The sequence below is a fragment of the Euleptes europaea genome, chromosome 1 (genome assembly GCF_029931775.1).
Source record: "Euleptes europaea isolate rEulEur1 chromosome 1, rEulEur1.hap1, whole genome shotgun sequence".
In the NCBI taxonomy this organism is placed as follows: domain Eukaryota; kingdom Metazoa; phylum Chordata; class Lepidosauria; order Squamata; family Sphaerodactylidae; genus Euleptes; species Euleptes europaea.
In genome coordinates this window covers 145393520-145409596 of record NC_079312.1, presented here as the reverse complement: position 1 = coordinate 145409596, position 16077 = coordinate 145393520, and the positions used below count along the sequence as shown (strand labels likewise).

The following is a 16077-nucleotide window of genomic DNA, read 5'->3' as shown; positions in this document are numbered from 1 at the left end:
TACAGCTGGTCTCTGGGCCGGAGATCAGTTCTCCTGAAGGAAATGGCAGCTTCTAAGCGAGGGCGGCACGGAATCGCATCCCTGCTGAGCACCCCCCTTCCGCAGGCAAGGAGTTCCCGGCCAGAGTTGGCAACGCCGCCCCAGCTCAAAAAGCGAAGCTACGGAACCCGACACGAGCCATCCGGCTACTGCCGCTCAAGCTCCACCCCCTTGGGAGACCGGAGTCTGAGCGACAACTGCTGGAGCAAATAGGATCGCGGGATTCTTGCCCAGCGGGACGCTGGGCAAGAATCCCGCGATCCTATTTGCTCCAGCAGTTGTCGCTCAGACTCCGGTCTCCCAAAGGGGTGGAGCAGTGTTTGTGGGTGTACAGTGCGTTAAGTCACAGCCGAGTTACGGCGACTCCAGCAAGGGGCTTTCAAGGCGCGCGAGGAGCAGAGGCGGCCCGCCGTGGCTTTCCTTCGCAGAAGTCTCCCTTGAGGGCCTCTCTTCGAGTCACCGACCCTGATTAGCTTCCGAGTTCTGAGGCGGTCGGGCTGGGCCAGGCCGCTCTCCCCGCCCCCTAACGTCCTGCCGGAAGGTTGCTCGGCCTCGATAGGACGCCCCGGGTTTGAGTGACGTTTCGTGTTGCCAGTCCGCTTCCTCGTTACGGCGCTCGTGAAAACTTAGGGCGCGAGGGAAGGTAAGATGGCGGCGGCGAGGAGGGGGCGCTGGTTCCGGTGGGGAAGGGGGCGCAGCTTTCCCGCGCACGGCCGTTCGCCCCTCCTCTGTTCGCGCGTGGGCAAACTGGACGGTGGAAGAATGCGAGGGGGGGGGCGCCTGGGGGCCAGATAGAGAATCGGGGGGGGAGGGGAGGGTTAAAGGCACGGGGGGGGGGCGAGAGGGTCTTTTTGAGGCAGACGAGCTTTCTCCCCAGAGGGTATGTTAAGGAGAGAGCGTAAGAGTGATATTTTTTTAAACTTTTTTGTGGGTTTTTTGTTTTTTGCATTACGATCCCAAAACCTTCCTCTTCTACTTCTTCCTTACAGGACAGGTTCTTTTCCACGCCGAAACCACAGCAACTCATTGGCCTGCCCTTGCAGAGGAACAAACAAGTAAACCAGGATTCTGCCTCTGATGCTTAATTTTTATTTAAGAACGTGCCTCAGAAGATGGGGGCTGAACATTGGTTGTCTGGAAAAGGAACAGGGTTAACATCCAGAAAGGGAGGGGAAGGGTAGCTCAGGGAAGTATTTCATTACCTTCTGAGTAGTTACACTCCGGCTCTGTGCGGGGTTTTCTTTCCTGGGAACGGGAGAACTTACCACTGTGTTTCTTAAAGCTGCTTAGCGAAAATCCTTTGTAGTGGGGATGTGATTCACATGAAGTAGCGTATACGCTTGTTGTCACTTCGTAAGTGAATTGTTGGCGTTTCTCCTTGTAGGTTTTGGCATGAACAGAATTCGCATCCACGTTTTGCCCTCTAGCCGGGGTCGATTCACCCCAGTACCAAGGCCACAAGAGGCCTTGCTGTGTGCCTTTGCTCACCGCCAGTGCTCTCAGCCTCGCTTGGAGGGCCACGAGTTCTGCATTAAGCACATTCTTGAAGACAGGAATGCCCCTTTCAAGCAGTGCAGCTACATTTCTACTAAGAATGGGAAGCGGTGCCCAAATGCGGCTCCCAAGCCTGAGAAGAAGGATGGGTATGTCTTCCAGATCTTCAAATTCTGTAGTGACTGGTAATATTTAATATAGTCCCCTCTCATTTTGAGGCATGGAAGTAGATAATTTGTGACGTGTGTTAAAGCCAAACAAAAGAATAATATTTTTAGTACTAGTTGAACATATTGGGTGTGTGTGGCTAAATGAAGCCCTGTCACCTCTTGATTTGGTTCTTGGCAGCTACTCCATTGCTGCTTTAAATTAAACTTTTGCCTGCTTTTGGTCACCCTGGAAATATATGTTGTAGGTCATGCAGCAGCAGTTGTGTTTTAAGGGGCAGAACTCCACCCCGATTTTGTTTGCCAGTACGCCAACATCTTCACAACTAGACATTGTTTTTGTTTGTTTTTTCACTTGGGCCAAAAAGGTTGCAAACCTCTGTTGTTAAAGTAAACTTTTTCTGGCTGGCTGTATGTGTTGGCTGTCGGAAGCTTGGGAAACATTTAATTTTCTAATTCTATTTTTATTATATAATAGATATTAAAAGATACAAAAAAACAGAAAATGTAACAAGAATACAAAATAATCTGAAAATTAAAACATATTTTGACTTGATATCAAATTAAGATTGCTACAATGCGTACAAACAATTTAGCTGATCTAGATGATAAAAATATTTTATACATTCAATAGACTAACCTATTTAACTTAAAATGCCTGCGTACTACCATCTATATTACCATTAAAGATCCATGTTGCAACTTATTATCTTTCTAAAAAGACAGCATATTATCCTCCATTTCTCTTCTTGCTATATTTAACTAACCATTCTGATATATTAATAGTTTCTAACTGGTATATTTAAACCTGATTTATAATATCTAATTCATAATAGTCTAAACATAATTACATTGGCGGGCAAGTATGCAATAACATTATATAGAATAAGAGGTAATAATAAAGTAATCAAAATACTTAAAATGTTTCTGCTTAATAGCCCAAGATGGAGCTATATTTCATAAGTCTTTTGTGATTTTGCTGTTCTTCGAACTTTTAACATTTGTTGTCTTGTTTGTAGCAAATAACATGCAGTTTAAAGATGTGACATTACCAGATACTCCATGGTATGCTGCATTGCTCACTTAACAATACTTTGATGAGAAGAGTGCACTGGTGTATGGATCTTCTCTTCCCTGTTGAAGTGCTGTGTGTTGTCTTGCCATCTGCTCTTTTCCTCTGTTGTCCGTTGTTTTTTTTAAGGTGACCTTGTGAGAGTTTCAAGTCCACTTTGTCTTTTTCCTTGTTAATAACAACACCTTGTTGCCTCGTTAATAACAACACCTTGTTGCCTTTACATTCAAAGTTATTAATGTTTGTGAACTGTTAAAATTCTGTCACTGGCTAGAACTGAGTACATTCTATTTGACTGAAATGTAAATTATTTGCACCCTTACAAAATTTAATTGTCGTATCTCTTACACTACCCATTCTTTTAAACAAAATACAAACACTTCTTGCTTGTTTACTTGAAAATAGGTGGTACTGAGGTAATTAAATAATGAAATTTCTATTTTGCCTCTCCATCTAGAGTGTCGTTCTGTTCTGAGCATGCTCGCCGAAATGCTATGGCACTACAGGCTCAAATAAAGAAGTCAAATCCTAGCCCCATACGAGAGTCTCTCCTTTGTCAACTAAGCTCCTACGCCAAGACAGAGCTGGGCTCCCAGACTGCAGAGAGCAGCCGCAGTGAGGCAAGCAGGATACTAGGTAAGTTGAATAGGTAATAATGGCAGGTTTGGTAGATTTTATTCCTGTCATTAAAACAAGATTTATTTCTTTAGGAAATTTAGGTCTGGTTGGTATGGCTTACAACTAAAACAATACAACAAAACAAGCCAGGATATAAAAACCTCTTAAAAGAAAGACTTGACCTCCCTCTAATTTATAGTTTGGTGGTCTTACAGCCATAACATGTATCACTGTTACTTATGTTTATTTTATGTTTTAATTTTAAGGTGCTAAAGAATTTTAACTGAAATAATGTTTTTAAATTGCGTACTACGGTATGTTGTTGTGAGCTGCCCCAAGCCTGGCATTGGTGTGGAGGCGTAGGATATAAATCAATTGAATAAATAAATAAATGTTCAAAATTGGTATGCTTCCCAAGATATTTTCAGAGCCCTTGTTTCCCAGTGCTACTGTACTTTATTTAAAACATTTGTCTCCTCCCTCTCTGTCCACTTAGGACCCTTTAATAACTCTAATAACATGTATGGGCAAAAGTGTCAAAATGGCCTCTTGGTTCAAAATTAAGGGTTATTTAAAAATATCTTGGGTTGGAACACACAATCTGCCAGCAAAAGGCATTGACAATGGGCGGCTCCTTCCTACCTTCTTCACCTGCCCAGCAGTCTCAACCACAAGAAATGTTATACTTAAGGCCCTAGGAGATTGCATTGAAGAGTAGGAAATGGGTGAAACTGCCCTCCTGACTCTTGCATCAGTGGAGCTGACACTTGCAGAAGGAGGGGATGATTTCTCCTCCTTCCTCTTCATTGCATTCTAAATTTTTTAGTCCACATAGTTCCCTGGAAATCAATATTTCCATTGCCAGAAAGGACTTCTAGGGGAGCAGAGAATGTGGGAAGATCACCAGTGTTTTCTCCTGTAAACTGCAGGATCTAAGCTATAACCTGGTAAATTTCTGATTTGTTTGTTAGTAATGGCCATCTGATTAAAAAAAAGCCCTGGTGGATCAGAACACTGGTCCATCTAATCCAGCATCTTGTTTCACACAGTGGCCAAAGACTTACTTTGGAGGGCCAACGACAGAGCGTAGAGGCCAAGGTCTTCCCCTAAAGTTTCCTCCTGGCATTGGTATTCAGAGGTTTACGGCCTCTGAACATAGAGGTTCCCTTAAGTCGCCATGCTTATTAGCCACTGATTGACCTACATTCCGCAAATCTATCTAATTCCCTTTTAAAGCTATCTGTGCCTGTGGCCATCACTATATCCTCTGGCAGTGAATTCTACATTTTAATCACTCATTGTGTAAAGAAGTATTTCCTTTTGTTTGTCCTGAAACCACTGCCCACCAACTTCATTGGATGTGCCCAAGTTCTAGTATTCAAGAGAGGGATTCAATGATAATTTTTTGTAATCTTTTTTAATGTTTATCATGCATCCACCCCTGTCATCTTTTTCTAAACTGAGAAATCCCAGTCTCTTTAGCTTTTCCTCATAGCAACTCTGCTCCAACCCCACAGTTGTGGTCCCCTGTTCTGTACTTTTCCGGCTCTCTAATGTCCTTTTTGAGATATGGTAACCAGAACTGTACACAATATTCTAAATGAGGCCACACCATAGATCCATACAGGGGCATTTTAATATTGACTGTCTTACTTTCAGTCCCTTTCCTAATAATCCCCAGGATAGAGTCCTCTTTTTCACTGCTGTGGCACACTGGATTGATACTTTTATTGAGCTATCTACTATGCCTCCAAGATCCTTCTCAGTCTTGGCAAGTTCATATCCTATAGCCATGTACTTAAAGTTAAGATATTTTGTTCTAATATGCATCACCTTACACTTAACCTACACTGAACTTTATTAGCCACCTTGTTGCCCAATTACACAGTTTGTGGAGATCCTCCTGGAACTCTTCAGTTAGCTTCAGTTTTCACTATCCTAAATAATTGTGTCACCTGCAAATTGGCCACCCCCAGTTCCAGATCATTTATGAGCAAATTAAATAGCACCGGCCCCAATAATGATTCTTGTGGGACCCTAGTGCTTACTTTCCTCCAATAAAAGCACTCTACTTCCTTTCTTTTAACCAATTTTTAATCCATAAAAGGACCCCTCCTCGTATACCATGGGTGAGGTACATTGTCAAAAGCCTTGTGAAAGTCCAAGTATATAATGTCTAATGGGTCAGCATTATCTACATGCTTGTTCAGTTTCTCAAAGAACTCCAAAAGATTAGTGAAGCAGTACTTGCCTTTGCAGAAGCCATGCTGATTTTTTCCTCAGCACGCTTTGTTCCACTTCAATAGGTTGCTATAGTGTGGTGACATTTACAACATTGTTGAAAGAGAGAAAGAAACCGGCCACCTTGTTTTAGCTTTTATTTCTGACCATAAATATTTTTTACAATGTTAGGTGCTACATCAGATAAAAGTTGAGTCTACAGATGTCTGGTTGCTACATTAGCTTGGGTGTGAGAGTTACCTGTGGATTGCTTTATTTAGAAAAAAATCCTGAAAATATAACTCTGAGGACATGCTGTACATTTTCTGAGTTCATTATGTCGTGCTAACTTCAAAAAACACCTTATATCCAGATGCTTCTTCCTTTAATCCCAAATGTTTGATTACAAGAGATGCCAGCAGTACATGATAGGGGAAATTGCCTGCTTGGATCTGTTAAAAAGGGCGAAAGAGCAAAGGGTTCAAAGGTAGTTGGGAATAGAAAAGATTAGGCTTACAATGGATTCTATATAACAGCTAAACCAAAGCTTCTTAAACTGTGGGTCGCAACCCCATATGGGGTTGTGTAACTGAATGTGGGGGTCGCAAAAATTTTTTTAGTTAAAAGTAAATTTATGATTTATTATCAGTAAATGTTTGATTTGTATATCTATTTTATATACCTATATACCTGGGGTTGCCTGAGGCTGAACAAACTTGTATCTAATGAATCTAGCAGGATTTTTATCTAGTTTCATGGTTTTGGTTTTTTAAGTGTTCAGAGTTGTACAGCCTAGATAGCTTGTGCTATTCCAGAAAACTTAGAAATCATGAGGTTGGAAAACCAGGATTAAAAAAAAATCTTCAAATCCCTGTAAATTTGTCCTATTCTGCCTTGCTGGGCTTTTCCATTAAGTTAAGCTTTAGTTGGGCAGGCTCAGGTCAGCATATGAAGCAGGTATTTATGTGGGTTTTAAGGCAGGGTGTCTTGTGAGGTTTAGTCCTTTTAACAGCTTTGAACTACCTGATGGATTTCTGCCTTACAGTATAGATCTTAATCATACCGTTTTCCTTCCTGGCAGGACCAGGAAGGAATTGCATTCCTGAGGTCACGCTAATTTATTTTGATTTAAGTTGTCAGTCAACTTTTCTGTATATACCAAATACCATGGGATACTCTCCTTCAGATGAGGACAGCTGGAGTGATGGAGAGCAGGAGCCTCTTACTGTGGATCACACATGGAGAGGTGACCCTGACAGTGAAGCAGACAGCATTGACAGTGACCAGGAGGACCCGCTTAAGTGAGTTGTGTAATATGGTGATACCTGTCTGAATTAGTGGCAAGATAATAAAAATCAGGAATTCAGTTTAAAGAAGCTTCCTTCTGTTAATAGCATTCTTGCAGACAAAAAAGCTTTGTAGATCTCGGAGCTTGCAATTTAGTATGAATTTTTCAGGGAAATGGTAGAGCATGGTACAGCAATGCTAGATATGTGAATAAATAGGTGGCGGTTTATTCCTATTCTTAAGCAGATGTAGGCATTCTCTGATAATGCAGTATTTACTAAAGTGTCCCTTTTTCATGTGCTGACCACAGGTTATGAAGCATCTAAATTTTAAATGTATAACTTAATTATATCCCAAAGGCTTTAGGAAGGAAACAGATGTTTAAAGCAAACATTTATAAAATGTTAAAACCTGTACCTACCAAATTTGACTAATCATGACCAATAAATAGGTTAAATAAAGCCCTCAGTTCTTCCAAAAGAAGCTGTGGCTTCAGAATGTCTGAAAAGAGAAGCTCCATTTCTGCAACAACCCTCTGTACACTGCTGTTGCCTGAACCTGGTGCACACATGGAATGCTGGGGTGGCATTGTTGAGCGTTGTTGCACTTGTTGGATTAGTGGGGAAATGTGTGTTCAGTCACTGCCAAGAGGCTGGCAGATGTATTCTGCACATGCTGGTGATTGCAAAACAGGCAGCCCCACAGAGTACAGTAATGGTCATCTTACATATTGTCAGGCCCTTGATAATATTTGGCTGCTACTACAACCCAACTCATTGTGATCAATCCTGGCACATGCTATGATTGAGGCGTAGTTGTGGCCTGGAAGGCTTTCTGGGATTCTGATGGGAAAGCATATGCTGTCGCCTTCTGTGCTAAAGCTGTCAAGTCAGTATACTTTGAGGAAAATGCTGAACTGTCTCAATAGGTGGTATCATGGTTAACAGTATTCCAGTTGAAGGCCGCTGGGGTCTAGTTGATTGATCGCTTTGCTGTTAAATAGCTTCCTTTTGCCAACTCTGTTCCCTGTTGATGACTAGGAAGTATAAAGTGTGAGTCAGTTTCCTTACTCATTAAATTGGGTTATTTGGCAGACATGCTGGGGTGTACACTGCTGAGGAAGTGGCTCTGATCATGAGAGAGAAGCTGATCCGGCTGCAGTCTCTGTATATCGACCAGTTCAAACGGCTCCAACACCTCCTGAAAGAGAAGAAACGTCGGTACTTGCACAGCCGCAAAGTGGAACATGAGGCCATAGGTCAGTGTTTCCCACTTAGTAGTTGTGAGGTAGGCCACAGAAGCCTGGCTAAAGCTGACCAAGAATTTAAAGTAGGGTCAAAATGCATTTTCACGACCTTTTAAAATGACAAAGTTACCATGTTTTTATTTTGCTGGTATTTGAATCGGGGGGTAGTATCCAATGTCTGTCTTCTATGTCTGTCTTGAGGATGCTTCCTTGGTGTCTTCCAGGTAGCAGCCTTCTGACAGGCCCAGAGGGACTTTTGTCTAAAGAGCGTGAAAACCTAAAACGTTTGAAATACTTGAGACGATATCGTCAGCGGTATGGTGTGGAGGCCCTTCTGCACCGACAGCTGAAGGAGCGTAGAATGTTGGCTACTGAGGGTGCATCTCAGCAGGTACTTGAGTCAGACTGCACTTTTATAGGTGTAGGCTTGGGTGTAGGCTATCCCTGTGAATAACGCTCTCATGCAATGAATAACTGGCCCTCACACAATGAATAGCTGCTGATATAAAGATTATCAGCTAAAAACTTTATGGCTTCCTATTCATAGTCCAAAATGCACAGTGAGATCAGTATGAGGACAACTAACTCTTGACATCTACTGACTAGCAGGCGCCTTTATGACTAAGCTCTATTTCTTCTGGTCTTCTCATGATTTCATCCTGCCAGTTTCATTTGTTTAACCAATTCTGTCTTTTAGTTGTGCATACATGTGGGAAAAGATTTTACATTGATTTTTAGCTGCATGTTTCATCATTGAATGTAAGAATCCATTCCTGTATAAGGCTTTTCCACAAATAGTCTTGGAACATTGTCTTGTGCTCTGGTCTGTCCATTTCAGGCACACACCACCCGTTCCAGCCAGAGATGTTTGGCTTTTGTGGATGACGTTCGGTGCTCCAACCAGTCCCTCCCAATGACAAGACATTGCCTTACTCGTATCCTTTTAACTTCTTAGTTGCCTGGTTCAGTATTTTTGCCTATCTGACCATTATAGAGCTGTAGTCAAAATTCCTATTTTCTTGGCCCTGAATCAAGGCTGACGGTTTGTTGTAGCCGCTGGTTTCAAACAGGAGCCCAGATAAATGCCTTCCTATGGTCTGTTGGCTGTTCCATAGTTTCAAGATGGAACAGTCAATTCAATTGGAAGCAACAACCAGATCTCAGAAAGTTTAAAATTAAAGCTTTATGCTGAAATAAGGCCAAATACGTTAGTTGCTTCAGGCTCCTATTTATGAAAGTTTACAAGTAGAGCATTCTTTTAGAATTCCTAATGCCATTTTTTAGAAAACCACTAGAATTTATTGAAATTTATATTTATACTCTTCTGTGTTTTTAGACAGTCAGAACTTAACCTCAGATAGGGAGCAATTCAAAGAAGGTAGTCAGTGTCACAAACCTGCCCTCCGTGTGTGTTCTCACATGCATGTTGTGTGTTTGCCTACATGTAAAACCATGTTCCCTCTTCTTGTGCCACCACCCCAAGTTACAAAAACCCAGCCTGTCACATAATCAGTACATCGGGGTACCTTGGTAAGGCTGCCTCTGAGCAAGTACAAAGTGCAGAGTTTTTCAATTACTTTAGCTCCCCTGTGCATGCATGTTCTTAGTGTGTATGAGCAGTCTAGGTATGTGGGTAGGTCTTGATTCAATCTGCTTTCTTAAACAGGAAAGAAACTTGATTATTACAGATTAAGGTAGAGCACATATATGGAAAATAGCTAATGAGTACAGGTCTAAGGAAAAGCATATAAATATAAGTATAGTTATGTTACAGTACAATATAGTTCCCTTCAGTGGAGCAAATACATCCCATACCCCCTACTGTGTCCTTTGCAGAGTAGCCTGGGTACTAGCATATAGTCATGGCATCTGGGCAAAGCATTTGAACAAAGAACAAAGGAAGATTCCACCTTTAAACCTTACTGCCTGCTTTGACAGGCACCTTCCCCAATTTAGATTTATTTATTTATTTATTATTTCCATTTGTTACCCCGCTCTTCCCGGCCCAAACTTCCCCAATCAGGTTAGATGTCACAATACTACATGCTGCATACTACATATCATGGTTTACAACAGTCATCCATCCTCCCCACTTGGCAAGTAAACTAAATGGCTATCTTGGAGCTGAAATCCACTTCCTACTTTCTCCGACCCTCTGGCACATTTTATTGCCCTTCTCTTGTGGAAATAAACTGTTGTCATGGTTTCAGGTTTCTTTGATGCGCTTCAAAGCACCCTATATCTCAAACCACAACTCAAAGCTTTTACTCCTATTCTGAATTTAGATTTGGCATAATTCAAACCCAGGTGCAAATCAGTCTAATGGCCAGATGTTCATTTAGCAACCCAAGTTTAGATGGCTAAGACTGCTGATTGTGATGTGCAAAAGAAAATGTCTCCACTAAAAATACCTGTGAGGTTTTATAAATTCTGTTTCTGTTGTGAAGCTAAATGGTGAACAGAAGTTCAACATCATCTCAGTACTGAATTGTTTTAGAGAGCAGGCAGCAAAATGTCAACTCACAAAGGAATCTGGACCAAAATAGAATTTGAGGTTCATTTCAGAGGGGAGGTTCCACTTAGTTTTTTTGGCTGTGCCTTTTCAGAGAGCAGAGTTGCAGTGCTACTCTCCAGCTCTGGAGGAGCATAAATAATTTGCTCTCTCTCCCTGCCCTATTGCTTCAGGTCAGCAAGGAGTGGGAGAGAAAGCACACATGCTTTGCAGGGACTGATTGAGACATGCTGCTGGCCAGAGGCCATGGCTTGAACTTCAGTGAAAATTACTGCTCAGCAGAAGACTTCATAGGGACAACCGGGGTCATCTAATCCAACCCCCTGCACAATCCAAAAAATTCACAACTACCCCCAGTGACCCTTACTCAATGCCCAAAAGATTCCCTCCCTCAGGTCATAGAATCAACATTGCAGACAGATGGCCATCTAGCCTCTGCTTAAAAACCTCCAGGGAAGGAGAGCTTACCACCTCCCGAGGAAGCCTGTTCCACTGAGGAACCGCTCTAACTTAACTTTCTCACATCCTTTCTCCTGCTGCATCCCACATTGCCTCCAGGAACAGCATTGGGTGGGGAGTCAGAGGTCTTCCATTGGAGGAGAAGTCGGCAAAAAAAACTATAATCTTTTAGCAGAAATATTTGGTGGGATCCAACCCCATGTTTTCAGCCCGCTTCTTCTCTCCCCCTCCCCATTTGGTCCTTTAGTTGAATAGATTGACAAACGATTGAAAGACTATCACTGGACTCATGCACGATGTATGCCCAGCAACTGTCCAAGGGCAGGATGCAACATTGGTCACCACAGGCTATAGTGCTCCAAACTGCCCTCTCTTGTCCTGTTATCCCCCCACCCTTATAAGATGGGGCAAGAAAAATAAGGATCTCTAATGATTAGGTAATCATTGTAAGGCTCTGTGTAGTGGCAATGTCTTATTGTGTGGCCTGTGCCCAAAGTAATGGACACTCCTGGACCAGGTGGTAGTCAGATAAGATTGGTATAGGTATGCAACTAATAATGCATGAGCAGATAGAATTGTTAGTGTGTACTCACACAGGACGTAATCTGTACCCTTCAGTAGACCCAACTGGTAGAGGACTGGGGGTTTCTTTTGTTGCTTTGTTGGTTTGTTTGTTTTGCCATCAAGTTACTTCTGACTTATGGTGACCCCTGTTGGGATTTTCAAGGCAAGAGAAATTCAGAGGTGGTTTGCCATTGCCAGCCTCTGTATCATGACCCTGGTATTCCTTGGAGGTCTCTCATCCAAATACTTGCCGGGCTCAACTCGGCTTAGCTTATGAGGTCTGACAAGATGAGGCTAGCCTGGGCTATCCAGGTCAGGGCAGAGGGCTGTTAGCTGTTCTTAATCCATTTTACTCCTACCAAGATTATTTCAGGGCATACTCCATGTCATGGACAGATCACTACTTGCTGTAGTTTAGACTTGGGGGTGGGGTTGATTGAGATGGTCTGCCCCCATAGGCTGATGGATCCAATAGTTTTTCAGATGGCATTGGGGGATTTTCCTACAAATATCGTCAGCATTCCTGTTGATGCCCTAGTTTACCTCTGGAATGGGGAAATAACTTGGACAATTGACATGATCACACCTAGGCACCCCCTCAGATCTAAGAGCCCAGACAGCCCCTTGGTTTACTGAGCAGTTGCAGACTATGAATACAGGTGAGACTGTTAGAGCAAAGTTTTGGGATGAATCTGACAAGGCACACGCCACCATTGCATCCACTCATTGTAGATCTGCAGAACTCTTCCACGTGGTCAGGGGCCTATTGGGAGGAGGTGAACTGCTCTACAGACCACTGCATTTTGCTAAGCAGTTTGCAGATAAAATCTCTTGCATACTTTCCAACTTGCTCTACAATAGCAGCAACAGGATCACATGGTCGTAGGGTGCCAGTTTGTCCAGTTAAGTGGGATACCCTTCAGCTTGTGCAGTCTGAGGATATGGACAGGATTCTTGGAAGTCTTAAGACACCCCCTGCTTGTGTGACCCTTGCCCCTCCTGGCTGCTTAGGTCTGCTAGTGGACTGAGTGCAGTAAATGCCTCCCTGAGAAAGTGGGTGGCCACTCCTGCTTTCAAGCTGGCAGTGGTGCATCCACTCCTGAAGAAACCTTCTGTGGACCCAGGAGAGTTGAATAACTACCGTCCAGTCTCAAATGTGCTGTTCTTGAGCAAGGTGATTGAATGAGTGGTGGCTGGGCTGTTTCAGGGATTCCTGAGTGAAGTGGATTGTTTGTGTACAAACAGAAAAGTAATGTATAAATATTTTTAAATATAAACTTTTCAGCATTAATATTTACCTGGATGGTGGTACAAATGCAAATCTGTTCACCCTACTTCAGCTGGCACCCCTAAACTCCCATGTTTCTTACTGACAGGGCTGTAACAGGACTGGTTACCAAACACTGAAGAGACATACCAGCCTTGAGTGTATCCATGTTAAGCTGCTACTATTCAGTTTTCTTTGTGGAAGTTTTCTACCAGCTGACCTTAGGTCCTGAATCTGAAGGCCCCACCCTCCCAAAAGGATTTCTAGTTTTTGGTTCTGACTCCTACATCTGCAGAGGGTGTTAACACATTGCTGATCAGAAATAGTCATAAATCCAACTTTCTATATTCCTGATTTAAATCTAAACTGTTCTGGATCTTTGTACAGACTTTACTGCTACCCACAGACTTAGTATCTTGAGTGCCTTGCTGTTTTGTCCTTCAATATATAAACATTTCCAAACAACAATAAGTATAAGTAGGTTTTCTGCCATTACACATATTGTGTTTTCCCTTGCAAAATTTTCATTATTTGAAGCTACAAAATCCCAGATTGTCTGGGTTGCTAAATCTGTGTTGAACAGTTCTGTTAACTAGTTATGGTTGGTGAGGGCTAAACTTGTCTTTTTGTAAATCTTGCCCACTTCCTTTAACTGCATCTTCAGATGTTTGCCAGGACACCAATCAGCTACTTTTTAAGCTGTGTCAAGGGTCAGAAGAAGCACCCTGCAGCAAGCCAATGCCTGTAAGCCTCTCTGAAGATCCCTGCTGCCCGCTCCATATCCAGCTACCACCTCAGATGTATGTCTCTGAACAGGTACTGTCTGTTCCCGAGGAGCTGGAAGCTGCGTCCACGGATCTGTACTTGAGCGCAGCTGAACTCCGGCCCACAGAGAGCTTGCCGCTGGAGTTCAGTGATGTAAGTGTATTGTAATGCAGCATCTGCCCACAGCACTTCAGAAGGCACAGTTACATCTGAACTGGGTAGGATTGCTTCAGTAGTGATGTGGGTTTGAAGATTAATGTAAAAGAGCAAGTGGGAGAATGCTGAAAGAGCAAAATGCATGCAAGATACAGGAATGGTTGAGAAGTCGTGGGTTTACATTGTCAAGGAACTAAGTATTCAGTAAATATGTTCAATGGCTCTCCTGGGACAGTACTACCTTGAAATCCTTGAAGGAGGATTTCTATAGCACCTACATAAACTAGGTACATAAGACAAAAGATAGTCACAATCCTCAGGCTTGCAATTGAAATAATAGACTGGGCACATGAGTAGAATGTAAGATAAGTTAGGGAACGAAGAGGGCATGAAAAGGTGAGTGCTTGTCAGGCATTTGGGAGGAGCCAGGCTGGTACCAACTTGGAACTAAAGAGTTCTAATAGAAAACAACAGAAAAGTCTTGGTCAAGGAATGAAGGATGGGTTTATGGAGGAAGAGCATATAAGAGAGAAGCAAAGGGGTTGAGGGGGGGGGAAAGTAGGTAAATAGAAGCAAGAGAACGAAGACATTTTAGAGTTATTTTGAAGTTATTTAAATAGAATCAGGAGGGAGCCAGTGTAAAGAACAAAGGGGTAATGTGATTGAATGCTTCTGCTTCAGTTTTTTTTTTAAAAAGCAACTTGCTGTCTGCAGATAGCTAGCATATCTGACTTAGTCTCTCCCTGACACATTGTTTTTTTGAATATAATGAGGCTTTTACAAAGGGAGTCTTCGGAATGAAGTGGTACTTTCTTGTTCTTTGAATAGGTAGTAATTTCCCATTAGGAATTGAATCTTCTGTATCTATTTAGAACAAGTGATTCTTGGTGGGTGCATTAGAAAGGAATTCTGCTTTTAGTGAATGAGACTAAATGGTTGACCCATTATCTTGTTCTGTCTGCTGTGATTAAGTCTTTAGCACATAACACAGAGACATCTTGCTGGGAGGGCGAGAACTCGAGATTAGATTGGATCTTTTGTTTTTCTTTGGTCTTCTGTGTAGTCACACATTGGGACTGCGGATGCGCAACCCTGACATCCGTCAGAGAGAACTTTCTAGCTTCTGTAGACTGGAAAGGTGCCCTTCCATGCCTTCCATCTTGGTGTGCAGGGTCGCATTTCCCCGCCAAAACTGACACGTGCTGAAAGGGAGAGGTGCCATTTCCTCTCAGTGCTGCTGCTGAGCTGAGAGGGCTTACCTTGCTTTTCTCATCTTCATTGATCGTCTGGATTTTGACCATGGCTCAGAAACCACTTTTAAAGAAATTTCTTCAGTTGGGACAAAAATACCCCAAACAGACGAACATTTGTTGTTGTGTGTGACCTGCTTGGGTTAGTCTCACAATGTCAGTTCCTTCTGGCACTGCTAACAGTTCACCCCCAAAGCCAGGCGTCTGCCTCAAAGCCGCCATCTGGGAACTGGTTTTGTTGAGCTCAGAAAGGCCAGCAACAAAACCATCCGCCTCATGGGAGCATTCATTGAAGCCTGAGTCGGTTGTGTTGGCATGCTCTGTTCTGACTCCAGATCTACACAGGTGTCGGTGCCAGTCTCTGGATCCGATGGTTTCTCATAGGAGTTTCTCCAAACCACCTCTGAAGAAGGCAAAAACTAAGACCAAGCATTCAAATAAGGGCTTGGTTCCAACCTGGGTGAAACATACCAAAAAGTCTTCTCTCATCATTCAGACTGACATCGCAGATCAGATGGTCTTGGAGGAGATCCCTTGCCAACTCCATGTCCTCCATCACTGCACCTAGAGGATCCAGAGGGCTCTGTGTTGGAAGGTGAGCTTGTATGAGACCCTCCATTCTGCTCTCAACTACCAAGGATAGGGGTCGCCTGGTTCTGGCTCATCCGTTCCCAGCCCAACCAGTACCTGCTCAGTTGGTTCTGATGTAATCCTTCCTGTCGCAGCTGTGGTATGGGATGTCCTGGCCGATGTCTTTTTCACTGGGTCTGTGGCCTTCATGCTCACCTTATGGCCAGACCCTGCCCATCTGCTCTGCCTCACTCACAGGTTCTGTTGTTGGCTCTGTTCCGGCCCTCCTTCCAGTCTTTCCACTAGGGCCCTCCATCTTTTTTTTTTAAATTTTTTATTGAATTTTTAATAAAGAATACAAAACAAAAAACAAAAAAATATAATATATGCA

At 42.9% G+C, this 16077-nt stretch overlaps 1 protein-coding gene and 1 non-coding gene across 2 annotated transcripts in view; both read left to right on the top strand.

The window, feature by feature from the left end:
* The first annotated feature begins 650 nt into the window (after positions 1–650).
* The window catches only part of KANSL2 (KAT8 regulatory NSL complex subunit 2), a 31521-nt gene continuing 16094 nt past the window's right edge, over positions 651–16077 (top strand). The window contains exons 1-8 of the mRNA XM_056855011.1: positions 651–682; positions 1424–1682; positions 3230–3408; positions 6797–6911; positions 7992–8155; positions 8368–8534; positions 8982–9078; positions 13610–13863. Of these exons, the coding sequence (XP_056710989.1) occupies positions 1432–1682; positions 3230–3408; positions 6797–6911; positions 7992–8155; positions 8368–8534; positions 8982–9078; positions 13610–13863 (1227 nt within the window). The 5' untranslated portion in view covers positions 651–682; positions 1424–1431. The remainder of the gene's footprint in view (positions 683–1423; positions 1683–3229; positions 3409–6796; positions 6912–7991; positions 8156–8367; positions 8535–8981; positions 9079–13609; positions 13864–16077) is intronic.
* LOC130493650 (small nucleolar RNA SNORA2/SNORA34 family) lies at positions 9163–9298 on the top strand. The gene has a single exon (XR_008934012.1). It is a non-coding gene; the product is annotated as a small nucleolar RNA SNORA2/SNORA34 family (small nucleolar RNA).